Consider the following 21,250-nt stretch of genomic DNA (forward strand, 5'->3'; position numbering starts at 1 on the left):
AGAAGTAAAATGGTTTATATACTTTTTTCTATATGCACAGTTCAGTAATATACTTCATTTACTACAGCTGGATGTTAGGTTTTAGCATAGTCTGCTATGACTATGCTAAAACCTACATGCCCTAACTTGTCTAATGTTAAATACTGGATTATCATTCATGCATGTGCATCATAAATCTTATCCTGAGGCAAACGTTTCTGGTTTAACCACTTCCATGTCATTTATTAACTCTAAAAATCAAATCAATTATTTTCTGTAACTGCCTTATATATAAACTATGCACAAAACTCCAGAACCGAGTCTAACAAGAGGTTTCACACAACCCATGCTAAACAGTGGCCAGCTCTAGAAAGACCTCTCAATTGACAGCTTGCTTTCTCAGCAGTCTATTTTTCCTTACCTGGCATCCATTCCTTCCCTATTTGTAGCCTGGGCTTGCATAGCATGATTGCTGCCTAAAGCATTCTTTGAGGAACTGTCTGCTTCACTTGCTGCACTCCTGGCAGAGCAATGGCTTGTTTATGCAACAGCAGTCTCCAACCTCAGTTGGCAATCAGTGGATGTCTCGTATGCAGGGATCCAGAGGACCTATGAAGAGGAATGAACCCAAGGAAGGCTCCATAAAACAAGCCCTAAATACCCTCTATAGTACACAACAGCAGTTCCACTGCTATATAAACGGATGCAAAGTATCAATTGTACCAAAAGGATGGTCTTGTACTTGTAGCCTAGCTAGAAAATAAAGATGGCTCATGAATACTTATACAGAAAGCAAAACTGGAGTGCACTGATGTCAATCTAATATCAACAGTAAGGGCACCCAGTTTACCCCTTGTGTGCCAGTGTGAATTACATTTTTATTTTACAAAAAGATCTGTAATTCAGTGACATTTAGTGTGTGCATTCTATTTCAAATGCAGAAAATAACTGAACAGTACAATGCACTAGGTTATTCAGGTTTGGGTCATTATTACATTATATTTTTGCAGAGTTGATTTTTTAGCTACAGTATACAGGTGTTTTCTTCTCCTCAAATGCACTGAAAGTATCCTAATGTACTTAAAAAAATCATGAGTGAGAAGAATATGTATACCATACAATGCAGGCAATATATTTAAAACATATCTTTCGTTTACTGAAGTGCAGGATTAGAGAAATCATCCAAGCAAAGGCTGCTTTGTTTTTTGTTTTAAACAACTGTCTGTCATTCATGAGGAGGGTAAGTAACACATTACAATTGTCTAACTGAAAGTGATAGTGGCTGCCTGTGAACGTTAATCTAAGCAAAATTCTAATATTAATCTTAAAAGAGGAGCAAGTATGCGTCATCTTCCAAAATAAAACATTTAGCTTGCTTAATCAATTGGCAAATTTGACTGGTAGATCAGTTAGAAGCATACCTAAATATAAAACTCATGATTGTTTTGGCATTCTTTCATCCCTACTGTTTCTTCATTATACCTTTTTCACAGGAGAAAAAACAAGCCATTATCTACCCATCTTTTCTGGGGGATCCTGACAAAATATTTGAAGAATGTGAAAAGTTCTTATCAACCTAGGGCTCAAACCTGAAATGCAGATCTTTCTCTTCTTAATTAAAAGAAATGAAGGTATGCTGAGCTTCAATACATAGTTGTGGCCATTTTAAAATATAGCCCAGTTCACATCTTCTGTAATGCCAGTGACAATATCCTTCTAGTTGACTACAAGCCACTCTCACACTCACTATGCAAAATCATACCCTGCCTAAAAGGTAAAATCCCCGTTTTGATACACTATTAGGGCTTTGTTTTTCAAACCACCATTGAGATTAAAAGTTATGACCATACAAATAAATCACTGTATTTACATAAAGGATATGATAGAGACCAAAAAACACCTCCGCCCACCATGTTGTGAAGTAGTGAGAATAGTATTTCCATACCTTACTTACCACCATAACTCTAGATAAAAAGGTGATACTGAGAAACACCAAGTACTATACTTAATTTTGAATTCTGATATTTGTATGCCATATATTAATATAGATTTCTTATTAACAAGAACAGTGTTTAAAATAGTGTTTCCCACACCTGAGATATGTCCTTTATTTTCATAACTACAGAAAATGAAAACACTTTTAACAGTATTACATAAAAATGTTTGTATCCATAAAATAATTATTTGGTGGTGAGATATCAACCTCATTTTCAAAACCTTTGGCTTCAGATCAGTTTACAAAATGCTTCCAGTATTCAGAAAGCACTCAAGTATGCAAGATTAAGGTATAATATTAATGGAGTAGATGACTTTTCCTTTTTCAATATTTAGAGAGAAAAAAGACTGATTTCTGGAGAGAATGGACCTAAAAGAGGAGGATTAGACTGCAGTTAACACATTATGAAGGGCTTATCTAGAAAAGGAAATGTAATGGTATAGCTATTATATCTATGTAAAAAAACTAATCTTTTGGATAACAGATCCTACCTTCAGGTTTAACTTATACAGTTTTCTAAGTGACAGCTAAACTGGTAAAAATCATATTCATTTTGGAATCTGAGTGTCCCCATGGGGAGTTAGTTACACTGGTATAATTATACCAGCAAATTTCCCTATGTAGATAAACCCTAAGTGTAATCATAGATACACAAGAAAGTAATTTTAAGAACCATTAATAGAAGCAATTATTAATTTAGATTTTTGAGGGAAAGAGAAAAAGTTACCAAACATTTATAAACTTGTGCCAAAAAAGCCCAATGTTGTCCAAATTCCAGAAAAATAAGATATTTTTATTGGCAAGATAACTGTCCAAAATTCTACTTTCTTTGGGAATTGTAAAGGAGTGAAAAGTATCAGTATTTTCCCTCTTCCTTACTATCTGAAACCTGCTCCCTGGTCCTTCCTCACTTAGAGACTGTCTGCTTCAACATAGTGCCAGAAAAAATGTACCTTCTTTCTTTAAAGATCAGATATGCAAAGATAAGTGTTACAACTTCCTTCTACTATTTTGCAGCTTAGTGAATTATTTACTTCTTTTCTTGCATGGTGGGTGTAATAAGGAGAAATAAAATGTATTTCTCCCATGATAAATCTGACCACTTTCAGTATTCTGCACTGACCCCATCTTTCAACAACAGTACAAATCTTGCTGACTTCTAGTACTTTCATGGACCTCTCACTGCATACCTGAAAGCCTTCTCTCAGGGTAATTTTTTTTTAAAACAGTTCACTTCAAAATAACTTGATACCAGTCATCCACTTACAGTTCAGAAGCAGTTTGGTGTTTCTTTTCTCTGCAGATAGACCTGTTCTTGAACATATTTTTTAAGAACTCATCTTTATATTCATTTTTTAATCCTCATTTCAGCTTATTCTGTACCATGCTTTTGAATCATTCTGTCCGTGTTGCTCTATAGTTGGTCCACTGAATAAATGATGTCCTTGAGAGCATTTTTCTTGGCTGGTAATATAATTCCTTTTCCTCTCTAATGAAGTTAAGGTTTCAGCACACCTTTAACCAAAAACTCAAAACAAGAAAGGCACAGTACTGACATGCTAAAAATATATGTAAGGCAGCTGAAGGTCACAGCTTTGAAGATGAAACTCTAGTGCTCATGGAAGAAAGACTGGTGGCAATGTTCCAATCCCAATACGTAGGAGGTAAAGCAGATACTTGGAAAATGTGTCAGCACAGCTCTGGCACACAATGTGTATCAGTCCTGAACAGAAATATGCTATATTCTCTTCTTGAGAGACGCAAAGTAGTGACAAATTCTGGTGGTTTTGTGAGGTGTGTGTATAAATGGGAATAAGATTCAGAGCACAAAATTATTTTTCAACCCAGGCCAGCATTTGAACTGAGGTCACCAAAATTAAAGTGATTAATGCACTTAGCCCACCATGCTTAAACTCACATACTTTTTAATGTATCCATTTTCTTTTATTTAATCATTTTCTGTGCTTCTGGTTATTTGGGTCTTGCACTGAGCAGTAGAGAAGTCAGAATAATTCACTAAAAATGTGCATATGTTTTAATGTTTAAGAGCATGAAAGGCATACATTTACTCTGGCACCTGACTAGTTCCTCTTCACTGTTTTTAATGTTTAATCCTAAAAATTTATTGCAGGATAACAAGATCTAATTTTGAAGTCCCAAAAGATATGGAAGAAATTAACATTGATTTTAATAAATTACTAATTAGTTGGGAGTAAATACCAAAAAGTGAGAGAATATGTTTTATTGAGTGACTTTTAATGGGAGTCTTGAATAATCTGAAAAGATTTTTTTTCTTCACAATATCAATACATCTGAATTAGTCTGTTCAGATATGTCCATGCCTTATCGCTTACTACAGATTTATAAAGTTAGTGCTAGCTACCCCGTATTCATTATTTCTAAAGAATACCAAACTGGTTAAAATCACTGTACTCCTCAATAGTCTGGTTTTCCAACGGTGCAAATCTACATAATATTAAGCCTACAATCCGTAATTTTTTAACTCTTCTGGAAAGTCAAAAATAAAATCTAGTCTCCTTTATTGTAACATATTTCAATTTGGCAGAATACACCAAACTGTGCAGATATTCATAACCAACACAGATGGAGCTGAAGTTAACTGATTGAAGATAACAACTTCCTTCCGTACATGCAAGATTCAGTTCTCATTCTTCCCAAGTATCTCCATACTTGTTTACTTTAACTAGGAAATAAAACAAAGAATACCACATCACTAAATAGTTTAAATATATAAATTTATAATGAATTTAAAACAAAATGCAAAAAGTGTATATACCAATTAGAAAAAAACAGAGAAAGAATAACAGATAATATGTGGTTGTATAGTCGTCTTATATGCACAGGTAGGAGGTTAAAAGATAATGAGTTATATATTTAATTTTCAGTGGGGTAGCTGTGTTAGTCTGTAACTTGAAAAACAAGTAATCCTGTGGCACCTTAGAGACTAACAAAAATAAATATAGTATCGTGAACTTTTGTGGGCAAAACCCACTTCTCAAGCTCATCAGAAGAAGTGGGTTTTGCCCACGAAAGCTCATGATACTATATAATTTTGTTAGTCTCTAAGGTGCCACTGAACTACTTGTTATATTTAATTTACATTTGTTTTTAAACAAAAAGATGACATTTGTAATCCTTACTGACCAACTGCCTAGCCATTAACAACTGGCAACTGTCTACAAAACAGAAGTGAGTCTTGGAGACAGACTTGAAGGAGGGAAGGGTATTGGGGCTTAGGAATTAGTCCAGTGAAGGCAGTGTGGAAGAAAATGAAAAGATGCTTGTATGAAAGAGGCCTGGACAAACAAGAGACAAAAGACTGGCTACTAAGGGGTTAATGTTAGTTCACAATAAAATACAAGAATAAACAGAAAGGGAAGGATGGACCAGTGGTTATATGACTGCGGAGAGTTGGATTCCCTGCTGTGCCACAGATGTTTTTTGGTGTCCGTCTCAGTTCCTCCTCTGTAAATAAATGATAGCCTTACTTTTCTATCTCACAAGGGGGCTGAGAGAATAAGTACCATCATGATTGTTTGGCCCCCATTATTGCTGTATACAAGTATCTAAGACAGTCAGTAGATGCTGAGTTGTGCTGGCCCTTAAGAGGAAGGGACGCTTGAATTTCATACAACAGAAAAGTGAGAGGAGGATCTTACCAGTGTTTAAAAGAGTATAATCTAGTCAGACCAGCCAAGGGTTCTAAATGGATCCAAAGAGGAAGAGGTGAATGAAGCCAGGGAATGAAGGTCAGAGAAAACAAGGCAGGATGAGATTTTGTGGTACACACAGAAAACTGGGTCTTGGAAATATTATGAAGAAGGAAGCAGCAAGCTTTGGCTTCAACCTTGATGTTTGGGGTTTGAGAGAGGGTGGATTAAAAAAAGAATGATACCCAAGTAATGGTCTTGAGTGACCGTGAGAATGGTAATAGAGATGTTAGTCTGGTCTTGCTGAAACAAAAGACAGGACTATGCCGCACTTTAAAGACTAACAGGATGGTAGTTTGTATAGACTAACATGCATTAGGTTGTATAGACTCTTATTTCAGTTTAAACCAGGTTTATTTCAGTTCAGCATCATTTGATTTCTAACTGACAAGCTACATTGAAATATGCATGGCATAAAAACCAAAGGAAGAGTGTCCACAGAGCTCTTGCACTGGTTTAACCCAGTTTAAAATTGCACTTTTAGTTCAACCAGTGTAGCTGTCCTATGTAAAGGCCAGAAAAAAGAAGATGCATCTCCACAGAAAGTGTCTCTTATGGGTACTAGGGCTTGCCTCAAGGTTATCTGTGGGTGCACTGAGTAAAACAGAACTCTACTGGGATCGTCTGAAGGTGGCATGGAAAGAAGAAAAGAGTTGTACATATCCATCCTCCTCTTACAATATAGTTCAGTTTTGAAGATTTGTGCTGATTTCTGCTCTCATTCCCACAAAACTGCTACCAGGGATCCCTAATGCCTGTCCTTATTTGATTGCCACAGAAGAGCACCTACTCCCTAACAGTTTAGCAGAAATTATACAGGCACAAAAGGAGCATAGAGGTTATACCTAAAGCAGGCAAACCCTAAGCTTTAGTTTCTGTTCTTACTCATTATTATAAAGCTACCTAACATTTCAAAAGAAGAGTAAATAGAAGGCTGAAAAATCATTGAGTTCTACTATTGAATCATCTGTTAGTGACATCAGTAAGTTCCCCAGAGTTAATTTCAGACTTTCATCCACTTCTGTCATTTATTATCTAGCAAATATTTGCATTACAGTTTTGTCTTTACTCCACTTTCCTAAACAGTGCAAGCAGCCACATTTATAGGTTACTTGTAAACATTTCAGTGAATTACTCATGTTCCATTTTCAAAAGCTAATGATAAATACTAATTAGGGATGTAAAGGGTTAACTGGTGACCCAGTAAGCATTCACCTTATTGGCATGCTTACCAGGGTAACTAATTAACCGGCGGCTCAGCCTGGCCAGAGCAGCCTCCGCCTGTAGTGAGGTGTGGCAGGCCCTGTCTGACCAGAGAAGCCCAGGAGGCCTGGGCCTGCTACGCCATGCAGTGGCCCCCCACCACAGGATCCCTGTTATCTGTTAAATATACTGTTTAACCTCTGAGCTTTTTAAACGGAATTTTACATCCTTAATACAAATGTAATTTAACATTATATCTACTGTGAGCCTATGATAGGTCTAAATGTTGTTTGGTTTTGAAAAAAATCCTAGATTAAAAATTCCCAATATAATTGCGAACCTTTATACTCAACCGTAGCCATTGACTTTTGCTGTCGAGTTTACTCCTTGACACAAAATGTTGCTCCACAACTTGAGCTTTCATTTAAAAATAATATGCTTGTAGTCTGGTGGTCACCAGCTGATATATCGGGCTCTACTGATAGATCTTGGAGCCTCTGACAGGTGATCCTGATTGGTTTGGTCGGGAAGCTTGCACTTCAGTTGCCCCTCCACCCACTATCATGCTGCTCCTGGCCTCTGTCTTGGAGTTGCCCCCCAGGGAGCCTCCTGCTTGCAGTGCAGGATGTGGGAGGGAGAAGGAAAGAGAGAGGGCACTGATGTCAGGGTGCCCCCACACCCCTACTCCTGTACCCCATCTCCACACACATAGAAGGGGATAGAGGGAGCTTGGCAATGCAAATCTGTCACTTTTACACTGTGGCTGCGTCTAGACTGGCATGATTTTCCGCAAATGCTTTTAACGGAAAAGTTTTCCATTAAGAGCATTTGCGGAAAAGAGCATCTAGATTGGCACGGACGCTTTTCCGCAAAAGCACTTTTTGCGGAAAAGCGTCCGTGCCAATCTAGACGTGCTTTTGTGCAAAAAAGTCCCCATCACCATTTTCGCGATCGGGGCTTTTTTGTGCAAAGCAAATCTGAGCTGTCTACACTGGCCCTTTTGCGCAAAGACTTTTGCCCGAACGGGAGCAGCATAGTATTTCCGCAAGAAGCACTGATTTCTTACATGAGATCGTCAGTGTTCTTGTGGAAATTCAAGCGGCCAGTATAGACAGCTGGCAAGTTTTTCCACAAAAGCACCTGCTTTTGCGGAAAAACTTGCCAGTCTAGACACAGCCCCCGTGTCTCGCTGTCACTCACAAGCACAAACTGTCCTTCACTCATCTCTTGACCCAACATATACGTGGGTTGTTTTTACTTTTACTCCTTGCAAAGTGTGTTATTTTTGGTTTTTGACTGGTTGTGCATTTCATAATTTTAATTTCTCTCTCATACTTAAATTTAATTCTTTGTGTAGTGAGTTCTAAAATGCCTAACCTGTCGTGGCTAGACTAATTATCCCTATGGTAACTGCAGCTCCTGGAAGTGGCTGGCATGCCCCGGCAGCCCCTGAGAAAGGCAAAGCAGGGGGTCTCCACATACTGTCCTTGCCCTCAGAAGACAATCCGACTGCAGTTCCAATTGATCAGTAATGGGGAACCGTGACCAGTAGAAGTTGCGGGCTCAATACCTACAGATGAGGGACAGCACATGGTGCCATGGAGCCATTGCTTTACATACCAGCTGTTTTCAGGAGTGGTGCAAGACCAGGACAGAAGTAAGCTTGCGTTAACTCTACTGCTCCACCACCTGGAAGCTGCCTCAGTTAAACAGTGTCCAGCCAGAGCCTAATTCCTGAAACCATATCCCAGCCCTGAACCACTTCCTATAGCCAAACTCCTTCTCAGAACTTGCACCCTGAAACTCTCCTAGACCCCAATTCCCCACCCTGGGCTAAGCCCGAAGCCCCTCACACACACTGAACCCTTGGCCTCATACCCCAGCCTGGTGAAAGTAAGTGAGGATGTGGGAGGAAGAGGGATGGAGTGAGCAGGATGAGGCCTCAGAAGGGGTGGAGCAGGGGCGAAGCCTCAAAGAAGGGGTGGGAAGAAAGTGGGGCAAAGATATTTGGGGTTGAGGTAGAGCTTACATTGCATTTAATTGAAAAAGTGATATTGTGGTTAAAAAGGCTGGAGACCACTGTTCTAGTCTCTATGACTGTGGAGAAAATCTCAAAGAAATTGTAAGCAAACAGAAGAAATGTCATCTGTCTGAATCTACAGACAGCATGAATCAATAACTAAGAAGTGTGAAATGCCTCATGCATCTTAGTGGTGGGATCATAATTTCCACAGCCATGGGAGCTGGCATTTTTCCCAAGAATCTTCGTAAATTCAGTACCTCTGCCACAAAATTCATCATGTTAATCCATCTAGATGCTCAATTTTTATCTCCTTGCCCTGCTAGGACCAGCCTGCAGCTACATTTGCTCTACAGCTTTTCTCACAAGAGGAAATTCATTATATTACAGGCGCCAAGGAAAATATAGTGGAAAAAACCTATCTTTGAAAATAACCATTGTTTCAAATGTTCATCCAAGAATTGTGTGTCAGTTGATATTTTTGACTATTGGCTAAAACTGCATTTGGGGGTGGACAGTATGGGGGTGTGGACTATTTCAGAGTGATAGAATAAAGTAACATTGCCAGAAAATTAAAGGATTATGTGGCAATGTGAGACCCATTCCTGGGTCCCAGACCCTTGCCTTGTGCACAACCCCGCAAGCCTCGCTTGCCCTTGCCAGCATTTTGGGAATCTGTCCCTTAGCTGTCAGGCTGGGCTGAGTAACCAGTTCTCCTCCGTCACCAGCTGGGCTCTCAGGCTGCTTAGGGAAGGAAGCCCAAACACTCCTCTCAGAGCTTCTTACCTTCCCCATCTATTCTGTTCTGTTTATCAGCTTCTCTGTCTCTTTCCTTAACAGATCTCACTCCCCTCCGCCTCCTCCAAACTCCACTTCCACTCTCTCCCTCTTCCTCAGCAGGGAAAGCTTTTAAAAACAAGGCCTGGAGGCACCTTAAGTTAAGTTAAGTTAGCTGGCCCTTAATTGATTTATAGCAGAACTGCCTGGGCCAGTCTCATTCTGCCCCTGGTAACTCCGAGTGAGCTGTTCCTGGGTGCCCTGACAAAGTTCCAATTTATTAGGAGAGGGTTTTCTGCTTTTTAGAGCTGCCTCTCCCCATTCTAATCTAGTCTTCTAGCCTGACTCACAATAGCTACTACCGAATTTGGTCCTATTGTGATGCAGAGTATATAAAAGCCTAAATATAAAGTGCATTAAAGAGCAAAATATTTTTATTCAACATAAGAAGTGTGGTTCCCAAGGATAACTTTATACTGACTGAATGGCATTTCATTCTGGAGGTCATCACAAGATTGGTGCCAAGTACTATTTCCTTCCTTTACATTCTAATGCAGAACAATAAACATCTTAAAACAATGACACATCCTTCAAAATTCTACACTACAGAAACCCCAACATTCTACATGAAACAATTCACACAGTGTTTTTAAAAAGCAGATATGTGCTCTGCCTTGAGAGAATACCCAGCACCAGCTCCTGCTCTCTCCCCCTCCCCACCACATTCCTATGAGGGACCCTCTCATTTTGCAGGATCCTAAAGCCCAAGTCAAAAAAGCAATGAAACAGTCCCACAGGTCAAGTTCTGTGATCCCAATTTAGTTGGTATGGGCCAGCTGCAGGTTTTTCTTTGCTAAAGGCCTAGGCAGTTATTCACTAATCAAGCTATTCACAATGTGTCTCTAAATAGGTAACAAGTTCTAGTATATTCATCATAATCAGCTACCAAGACTTCACTTGTTTTTTTCCAATACAGGGAAGTAATTTGAAACTATATAATATGCTGTACATAAACCATACACAGAAAGGAAATCAGTTCTAACATAAGCTAAGTCAGAAATATGAAGTCAAGCATAAGACTAACCCTTTTCAACACTACTTTAGTATCTATGTTCACTATATACTTCAGCAATTTAGCATCAAATTACCTTCTTTTTTAAATGGTCTCTCCTGTGAAGACTTCGCTGGAGTCTCTCCCTTTTGTGTTAATGCTACTTCATATGTCTCTCTGTTTCTATTTCTTAACTCCTCATATGAGACACTTTTTCTTTTAGGACTTTCCTCTAGTAGTGGAACTGGTTCTTAAATAACAAAAAGCACAGTGAGAATTAGCAACACCTAACTACACTTGATTACAATTGCAATTAACCAACCTTTTTTTAGTATGTTGACCAATTATAGCTCAATTTAGACTGAAATGGAACATATTACAGCCACAATCCAAAATAACAATTCAGTTTTTTTAAGTTTTTAAAAGCACTCAATATATCCAGAAGGGTCCCTCCTCAAACCTTTTGTTTTATGCTTTGCTCTCAGATGCCACCAAAGCTATGTGTGCTAGAAAAACCAAGGAGTGACACAAATAAGAAGAATTTCTATACACAGTACTGCCACACGCAACAGCTTTTTCAAGCCAATAGCAATTCACCTAGATCATGACTGACAGCAGAGACATGCTTTGCTCTTGTGGAAGTACATAAATATGATACAGAAGTCTAGTCTGAGAAGCTAGTGCAACACAAAGCAGGACTTTTCCATATTTTAAAACTACAGAATAGAGAAGACAATTCTATTCACTCCATTTTTTAAAAAACTGGCAATGCTTGAAGACTTTGAGGAAAAAGAAACCAAAATAGTTTGAAGAGAAGAGGATACCATGGATCAGCCACTTTTGTATTTATTATCAGAGGGGTAGCCATGTTATGTATTTATGAAGTGCCTAAATGCTGTGGCATTTAAGCACTATTAGGGTTGTTGGTTTGCTTTCATTTAATCCCCACGTCCACATTTTATCGATCTTAGGATGGAGAGAGATGTTCTTTTTCTTATTTTATCCAAGAAAAAGCCTAACCAACACCCCCCTCCAATAATATTAAAAATGTCATATCTTTGAGGGATCCTAAGTAAAGGAAAGAATGTCTTCTCCAGTAACTTTAGGAAATAAGAACATAGTAATCTAGTTAAGCACTATGATTTGGTGATACTGTTAATGACAGAGCATTTCAAATAATATATAGTGGTGATTAATAAAGGAAACCTTTGGTAAACAGAAAATCAGATGCATCACTGTATTTTTGTTGTTTGTTTGAAGAATCAAAAATTTGATTCACACCTTAAGTTGTTCTACAACTATTAGTCTCAGTTGGCTAGTGATGTACCTCAGTTTAATTATTATGGAGATTATCAAACAAATTAATCAATCAATAGGTTGAACTCTGGAAAATAAAACTCCAATTAAATATGAGTTAATGCAAATGACTGGGCTCATTTATTGCTTGGGTCAAATTCTAACTCGATTGACTTCAATGGCAAAACTCCCATTGACTTCAACAGGATCAGTATTTCAACTGATGACCTCAGAGGAAGATGTCTAGAAAAAGTGACAAAATCTTCATCTTGGATGCACCATCAATAATGTTAAAATGTACGAGATTTCTTCTATTGGATAGAAAAAAATAATAGGTTTGGCTAAACTATTATTAATTTTGGATGACACATGATCCCAAGAAAGTAGCTCAATTTATAAATCAAACCACAAATAAAAATGGACATAAGCAAGAAGGGTGTATTTTAAATTAAAATTGATTTTTGAGCTTACTTCATTGAATTTTTATTTATACATGAGTTTCAAAGCACACATGAGTACTGGAAGGGGTAAACTGGTTTCGCCCACAAAGAACAGGCGCTGCTCTGATGGGCCCCATGGGGCTGGAGCAGCCTCATGCTCAAGGTGGATGGGGAGCTACCGTATTTTCCGGCGTATAGGGCGACTGGGTGTATAAGACGACCCCCTATCTTTTTAATTAAAAGATAGGGTTTCATCTTATACCCCAGCGCCCCTCCGCCTCCTTTGCTCCCGGTGTCCCTGGTCTGCTGGAGATGGTCCCCAGCAGACCAGAGGCACCGGGAGCAAAGCCGCCAGGAGCGCCTGGGCTGCCCCCCCCCCCGCCGGAGCCCCTCCGCGGCTTTGAAAGCCTCGGGGGAAGCCGGCGGGGGGGCAGCCCATGCGCGCCTGGGATGCCCCGCCGCCGGCTTCCCCCGAGGCTTTCAAAGCCGCGGAGGGGCTCCGGCGGGGGGGCAGCCCATGCGCGCCTGGGATGCCCCCCCGCCGGCTTCCCCCGAGGCTTTCAAAGCCGCGGAGGGGCTCCGGCGGGGGGGGCAGCCCATGCGCGCCTGGGATGCCCCGCCGCCGGCTTCCCCCGAGGCTTTCAAAGCCGCGGAGGGGCTCCGGCGGGGGGGCAGCCCATGCGCGCCTGGGATGCCCCGCCGCCGGCTTCCCCCGAGGCTTTCAAAGCCGCGGAGGGGCTCCGGCGGGGGGGCAGCCCATGCGCGCCTGGGATGCCCCCCCGCCGGCTTCCCCCGAGGCTTTCAAAGCCGCGGAGGGGCTCCGGCGGGGGGGCAGCCCATGCGCGCCTGGGATGCCCCCCCGCCGGCTTCCCCCGAGGCTTTCAAAGCCGCGGAGGGGCTCCGGCGGGGGGGCAGCCCATGCGCGCCTGGGATGCCCCCCCGCCGGCTTCCCCCGAGGCTTTCAAAGCCGCGGAGGGGCTCCGGCGGCGGGGCATCCGGCGTACAAGACGACCCCCGATTTTGGGGGGATGTTTTTTAACATCAGAGGTCGTCTTGTACGCCGGAATATACGGTACTATAGCCCCTACCAGTTAACTGGAACCAGTTAACCTTTTGCATCCCTAATACAAATACAAATTTTGCTATATAAAAAGGGAAAACTTTACCACCTAGTTCTTGTTGCCCCTGGCCATTTTGTTTAGTCGCACAGGTTAAAAGTAAACGTATGGGGGGCGAACTTCATGAGGGAGACATATATACATGTGTATTTAATTTTCAAAAAACAGACCTGACTTTATAATTTATAATCTTACAATTTATAATCCCTTCAAAAAATTCAGAAAAAAACTAGTAGTTAAGTTTTAAAGAGACAAATGTTAAAAAAAAGAAACATCCTGTAGAAGATGTACTTTGTATCAATATATTTTTCTTTGTGGAACTGCAAAATATTCGTCCATGAAAACCACTGTATTCATTGTATACTAGCATACTGACCCGGCATTGCTTGGGTCTTTAAGAAGATGGGTTCAGGGCACAGATCTGGAATGCAGTAGCCAGGACAGGGGCTTGAGGATATGGGGGGCTTATGGCAGGGAGTGCAAGGGACAGGGCTGAGGGTGAGGAAGGGCTCTGGGCAGGGATTAGGAGGTGAAGAAATCAGGGCAGAGGGTTAGGAGTTGTGTGGGGGCTCAGGACAGCAGGTGGGAGTTGCATGAGTCAGGGCGGGGGGTTGGGTGGTGTGTGTGGGGGGGACTCAGGGCAGGGGGTGGAGGAGTTAGAGCAGAGGGTGAGGGGCTCAGCGCAGAAATGGGGTTCTGTAGGGGCCAGGACAAGAGGTTGGGTGTGCGGGAGACCCAAGGCAGGGATAGGGTGGCAGGAGCCATGCTGCCTGGCAGCTCCCCAGGCTGACCAGGGCTGCCAACGCCACACTGCTTGGGCGACTGGGGGGTCTGGTGGCTAGAAACATCCAGAGCACCGCCTCTAGCCAACTGTCTTGTGGTCATTCTATAGTAGAACTGTCCCAGTTAGCAAATCCCCCTCTCTTTCTGTTTTATGATAAACAATCATCTTCCATGAAAAACCAAACCCTCACCTTGCTTTAAGTTATGATAAGAGGAAGCTACATACCAAATGTGGTGGTCCTAGCTCCACATTTAGGAAGAGTTCTTGAATATACAGACTAGAGATGTTAAAGTAAGTTTATTTTTGTAAATGTGTAACTGCTGAAGTTGTTAGTGGCAACATGTTTACACATGGGTGCAAGGCAGGAGCCAGTGCTTGTAGGCAATGGTTTTTAAGCCAGCTCCCCATGAACCTGGATCCCACCTGCCCCACTGCCTCTATGTAAGGTATCAGCACAGGTGGGGGGGAAGGGGGAGGAGAGGAGAAAAGGAGGCAGCGGCTCCGCAGGAGTTGGCACATGCAGAGAGCCAGCTTCCTACACATACTGTCCCCCGGCTACCTCCTCATCATACAGAGACGGCAGCAGTATGCAGCGATCAGTAGGCTTGGCAGAAGCAGGTATGCAAGGGGAGCTGATTTGAAAGCCGCCTTCCCCCCTACTCCCACCCACGATACACAGTCAATGGGAGAGTATAAGGGGGTGCGTGTAACCATGAGAGTTAACCAATGAGCCCAGGCTCATCAGCTAACCATGTACATGCGTAGATTTGTAAATGTGCTAAAATAAAACAAATCTGAACATACAGAATGTATACATCCAAGCAAACTAAGGGAATATATTGTATTTATCATCATGACAGAAGAGGCTTTACTATCACATTTCTCTCACTTATGAAGACAAAATGTCTCCAGGACACAAACCAGAATTAATGTACTATGAAACTATAAATTAAGATAAGCCATACCTGCAGCATTATGTTCAGTAATTCCAGTAGGAGAAGATTCATTCAAAGAAGAACTGAATGGAATTGGTTCATAGTTAGAGAGGGACTGATTTGTTGAACTATATTCATGTGAATAGCTGGAAGAAAGTGGGGCTGCAGGTGTTTGAGATCCAAAAGATGACTGAGGCGGCAAATTTGCAAACTCTGATTTTTTATCAGCATATCTGGAAAAATAAGACAAAGGGATATTAAGATTGGAAATATTTAATTTAAGCACATGATGGATTGAAGAATAAAAACTCCTTGATTAATGTTTTAAAACTAGTTTATAGTAAAACATTTAAATATTAACAGATTTTTACAGAAAAAGGTAATTGTCCCAAAAGATCCATATGACCCTTCCACAACACATACACGCTTCAAAAAAAAAAGAACATACATGAGAAACTTTAGTTTTAACTAAAAAAAAAAATACAGAACATAAACTAACTTCCAACCACGAGCTTGGAAGTTTACAATATAAATAAAACAATCCCTGCCCCCCAAAGACAGTTCAGACACAGACAAAACACATCAGACACAAATAGAACAGGGTGTGCCTGTATGAGATAGTAGGGGCACAAAAATACAGCCGTAGCTACTATTTTTGAAAGTTTTTAGGAAAGAAATGTGGTTTAAGAAGCCAAGATGCAACTCAAACCCTTCATTAGAAGCTGCTATGATTGATCAATACCAAAAAATGTTTTAGAAGCTATCCGGGAGACAAAGAATTATCTTGAAGTCTGACATTGCTCTCCCCAATATGGAGTTGCTGATTTAGTTTTCTGACACAAAATGAACAGGGAGAATGATAATTAGAAACACTTCTTTAAATAAGATATCAATTGTTTACAAGCAAAACAATGTGTGTACTATAATAATTTAGGCCTGTTTCAGCAAAGCAATTAAACACATCATTTAATTTTCTGCATATGCTTATGTGCTTCACTAAACAGTGATGTATTTAAGCTCATACTTTTAATGGCCCTCTATTGAATTATTTACTCAGCTGCCCATCTCTGACGTTTTTGGGAAGGAAAGATTTTATTTATGTGTATGTTGAGTCATTTAAAATAAGATGTTACAGTTACACTGTCTTTACACACATAGGTACTGTGACAAAGCTCCTATTTAAACATAGTGGGTCCTGCTCTTTCAGGCAGATTTGTTTGCCTGAGAGGCTCAAAGCAGCCCTCAATTTTAGGCAACATACCTAGGCTACATCTACACGGCAGGCTTTTTGCATAAGAATGGCTGTTCTTGTGCAAAAACTTGCAGAGCGTCTACACAACACACGTATTCTTGTGCAAGTAAATTTACAGTAAAGCAGCGGAAAAGAGGGCTTCTTGCGCAAGAGTTATTCCTCTCCCCACGAGGAATAAGCCCTCCTGTGCAAGAAGGCAGTATGGACGGGCAATAGGGGTTTCTTGCACAAGAAAACCCTATGGCTAAAATGGCCATCAGGGTTTTCTTGCGCAAGAGAGTGTCCACAATGCCATGGACAATCTTGCGCAAAAGCACATCTCTTGCGCAAAAGCACATGGCACTGTGGACGCGCATGGCAGTGTGGACTCCTTGTCACTTTTGCAGATCCAGACTAACACGGCTACCCCTCTGATACTCAATAGGGTCAGTGTTTCTAGAGTATTGTTTTCCTGTGCAAGGTATATTATTATTTTAATCCATTTTTGTGAATTTGGCTGGCAATGTCTCACAAATTAAGACTTCCATTATAAGATATTCTGTAAAAAAAATTAACCTATAATAGGAATTCTTGCCTGAAACAAATTTAAGATTGCTTTTTATACTCTAAACAGCAAGAATAGGAGTAACTTCATTACTTCCAATTTGAATCTTTTCAAACAGCCAACTTCCAAAGTTAAGTCCTGTTAAAGTTCTCACTCTAGTTTTAATTACTTATTTTCTTTAGGATGGTTTTACAATTCTTTTTTAACCATCCAGCAATTACATTTTAGGTGTATGAAAGCAGGCCTGTCTGTCTGCATTTCATACAGCTATCTAAAGAATCATAGAATACTAGGACTGGAAGGGACCTCAAGAGGTCATCAAGTCCAGTCCCCTACCCCCATGGCAGGACCAAATACTGTCTAGACTATCCTTGATAGACATTTATCTAACCTACTCCTAAATATTTCAGAGATGGAGATTCCACAACCGCCCTAGGCAATTTATTCTAGTGTTTGACTACCCTAACAGTTAGGAACTTATGTCCAATCTAAACCTCCCTTGCTGCAGTTTAAGCCCATTGCTTCTTGTTCTATCCTCAGAGGCCAAGATGAACAAGTTTTCTCCCTCCTCCTTATGACACCCTTTTAGATACCTGAAAACTGCTATCGTGTCCCCCCTCAGTCTTCTCATTTCTAAACTAAACAAACCCAATTCTTTCAGCCTTCCTTCATAGGTCATGTTTTCTAGACCTTTAATTATTCTAGTTGCTCTTCTCTGGACCTTCTGCAGTTTCTCCATATCTTTCTTGAAATGCGGTGCCCAGAACTGGACACAGTACTCCAACTGAGGCCTAACTAGCGCAGAGTAGAACGGAAGAATGACTTCTCGTGTCTTGCTCACAACACACCTATTAATGCATCCCAGAATCATGTTTCCTTTTTTTGCAACAGCATCACACTGCTGATTCATTCAGCTTGTGGTCCACTATAACCCCTAGATCCCTTTCTGCCGTACTCCTTACTAGACAGTCGCTTCCCATTCTGTGTGTGAGAAACTGATTATTCTTTCCTAAGTGGAGCACTTTGCATTTGCCTTTATTAAAGTTCATCCTGTTTACCTCAGACCATTTCTCCAATTTGTCCAGATCATTTTGAATTATGACCCTATCCTCCAGATTGGTTGCAACCTCTCCCAGCTTCGTATCATCTGCAAACTTAATAAGCGTACTTTCTATGCCAAGATGTAAATCGTTGATGAAGATATTGAAGAGAGCCGATCCCAAAACTGACCTCTGCGGAACCCCACTTGTTATACCTCTCCAGCAATATAAGAAATATTATGTATTTTATTATAAAGACATGGAGAAATATACATTCTGAAAACTAATACTGAACTTTCACTATTTTGTTATAGGTCGAACTGCTCTAGTCCAGCACCCTCAGGACCTGACCAGCACTGAACCAGAGAATTTGCTGAACCATGGTAGGTTAATATTATCTAGCAGTATTATCAACCCTCCACTGCTAACTGGGCTCTTAGAAGACATTTAGGGGTAAATTAGAGCTAAACATCAGCAGAGAACACTGACAGCCAGGACTAGTGCTGTAAACAATATTAATGGGACCATGGGAAACTTGGCCTTACACATGATAAGTAGACATTCAGCTAACTAAAATCATGCTGGACCATGGATGCTGCTGGTCCAGAGTGTGCCAGTTCAACTTGTAATATTAGGGCCAACAGTTACATATGAAATAACAGCACAAGAATTAGATGATATCTATCTATATCTATCTATCTATATATATATATATACACATCATCTATTTCTTGTGCTGTTATTTCATATTTATAGTCTGCAGTTAACAGCTTTATGTTGTTTATCCTTTAAAAACAGTCATGAGATTATAAATTCTATAGACTCTTGACTGCTGAAACTTCAAGCCTTAGAAAAAATTACTCAAATACAAATATCTTTGTTCTTGTCTTCTCAAAAACTGATTTTTAATAATCAACTGTATCTTCTTGTTTTGTTCATCTCCTAATCAGATTAACGAATGCTGTGTATTTGTTCTCACTGGGTGTTTGTGGGTCTTTATGTAATTTTTACTTGACATAATTTCTCATCAATTGTATCATGTTCAGTTCCACATTGGCAACATCTTGAATTATCTTGTTTTTTCCTTTACAATGCATTCTACACCCAGATATGGTTGTACCTGTCTTGCCTCATGTATGCGTTTACAGTGCCATATAAAATACAATTTTAAAAGAATAAAACTCCTTTATTTGCCTAGGTCTTGCTAATTGCAAACCAAAATGTATATGCTTAAAATGTATATGCCATTTGTTTAGCATGAATTTAGTTAACTTGAAAATGAAATGATTGATATCCCTGGCTTCAAAGTAATACAGTGTAAGAAGAAAATATTATAGTTTGCACAAATTACTGCTAATTACTGTGTCTCAGACAGAGCCACAACATTCTCATACAATAGTATTTTCCCTCCCCAAAAAAGTAAAAGATAGGCAGCTGAGTAAATAATTCAATACAGGGACATTTTCATCTGATGCCACTACTTTGTGAATTCATAAAGAATAAGTTTCCTGGAGATAACAAGTTGCTAGAAAGGAAGGAAAAATGCAGCTCTCAAGATAACTAAGTTGCAAATGTAATTCAGATCTTTCTAGAAACTTCTTACAACTTAATTTTTCCCAAGGAAAAAAATTAATAACTTAAAGAAATAAAGTGAAAGAACAGATATCTTACTCATGTGGAAGAGATCTGTGCCTTTGTCGTATACTTTCTCCTATTGGAGAATTCTCCAGTTTCTTAAATTTCTCCTGGCAGATCGACAGATAAGAAATCTTTCCAGCAATATATCCACATATACCAGCAACTTATATGTAAAGAAAACAGAAACTCTGATATACTCTGTACCATAACATCAATATACGTCACAAAAAAGTAGAATTGTTTAAAAATTAACTACAAAGTAAATCATTCTACTATTGACAGTTAACACTGAACACTCAAAATCTACAAATAAAAACCTATTGTTCTTTTTATTCCTTCCAACTTTTAAATGTGTTGCATATCAATTTTAAGCATATACAATAAAATATAATCTATGTGGAACATAAATGAGTTGGTTCACATCAGAGACTTTGTTTTAAATTATCTGACTTGAGTTTTAAGAATGATAAAATAATACAAATTTTTTTATTTCAATATACATTTCAAGTAAACCTCCAAAACAGATCTCAATAAACTAAAGGGGCACAATATATATTACTTTTACATGAACTTTAAAAAAAACATTTTTCCACAGAGCATTTTTTAAATAATATGCATTGTATTTATTAACATTTATTTGCAAATAATTATGTTTTTCCCCACTCTTCTGTTGATGTTCAGAAGGCTTTTTTGGAATGCCTAAGACAACTATCAAACATGCTCAGCATATCCCTCGTTTCCTCTTTTTTCTCCTAATTCTTTCCTGCTCCCTTCTCAGTTACAGCTTTGCTGCTGCTACTAACACCCTCTTTGAAGCATTGAGAACAGTGTCCACTTGATCTCCACCAGGGCAGCATACTAGAACAGTTATATGCGCTAGTGAAGACAACACTATTAAGTAAGGTTCTTTGGTCTGTGTCATCCAGGATGTCATAGCAGATGATCACAATGGTCCTTTTTGGCCTTAAAATCCATTAATGTTTATTCTGTCCATTTAATATCTTCATTGTTATAAACTATTTTAGCTATTAATTAATATTGTGTGTTCTACTATGTCATAGCAATAAGTTCAGTCTGCTATTATATGGCTCAATCTTGCTTTCACTGAAATCAATGGAAGTTTTGCTATTGATTTTAAGCAGAGCAGGTCTGTGTCCATACTTTGCGATAAAGGAAATATACATAATTTTCCATATATTCATCTGCGGAAGACTCTTAGTTGCTTTTAAGGCAAAGAAAGCTTAATTTCTGTTAGCATTTCTTTGAGAACGTTCATATTTGTTGGATGTATCACTGAATTTTGGAAATATGATAGAAAAATGGTGCCCACTGGAACCATACTGTATAGTCTTCAATTACAGGCAGTCCCCGAGTTACGCGGATCCGACTTACGTCGGATCCGCAGTTAAGAACGGGGCACTTCCTCTCCCTGGTCTCGAGCACATC

General features: G+C 39.7%; 1 protein-coding gene across 2 annotated transcripts in view; it reads right to left on the reverse strand.

Moving 5' to 3' along the window:
• Positions 1–2,057: 2,057 nt before the first annotated feature.
• The window catches only part of OCIAD1 (OCIA domain containing 1), a 29,216-nt gene continuing 10,023 nt past the window's right edge, over positions 2,058–21,250 (reverse strand). For both annotated transcript variants that reach the window (XM_006113460.4, XM_006113461.4), the window contains exons 5-8: positions 19,838–19,967; positions 15,361–15,563; positions 10,855–11,007; positions 2,058–4,679 (exon numbers count right to left, since the gene is read on the reverse strand). In XM_006113460.4, coding sequence (XP_006113522.2) covers positions 4,642–4,679; positions 10,855–11,007; positions 15,361–15,563; positions 19,838–19,967 — 524 coding nt within the window. In that variant the 3' untranslated portion in view covers positions 2,058–4,641. The remainder of the gene's footprint in view (positions 4,680–10,854; positions 11,008–15,360; positions 15,564–19,837; positions 19,968–21,250) is intronic.

The sequence above is a fragment of the Pelodiscus sinensis genome, chromosome 5 (genome assembly GCF_049634645.1).
Source record: "Pelodiscus sinensis isolate JC-2024 chromosome 5, ASM4963464v1, whole genome shotgun sequence".
Classification (NCBI taxonomy): domain Eukaryota; kingdom Metazoa; phylum Chordata; order Testudines; family Trionychidae; genus Pelodiscus; species Pelodiscus sinensis.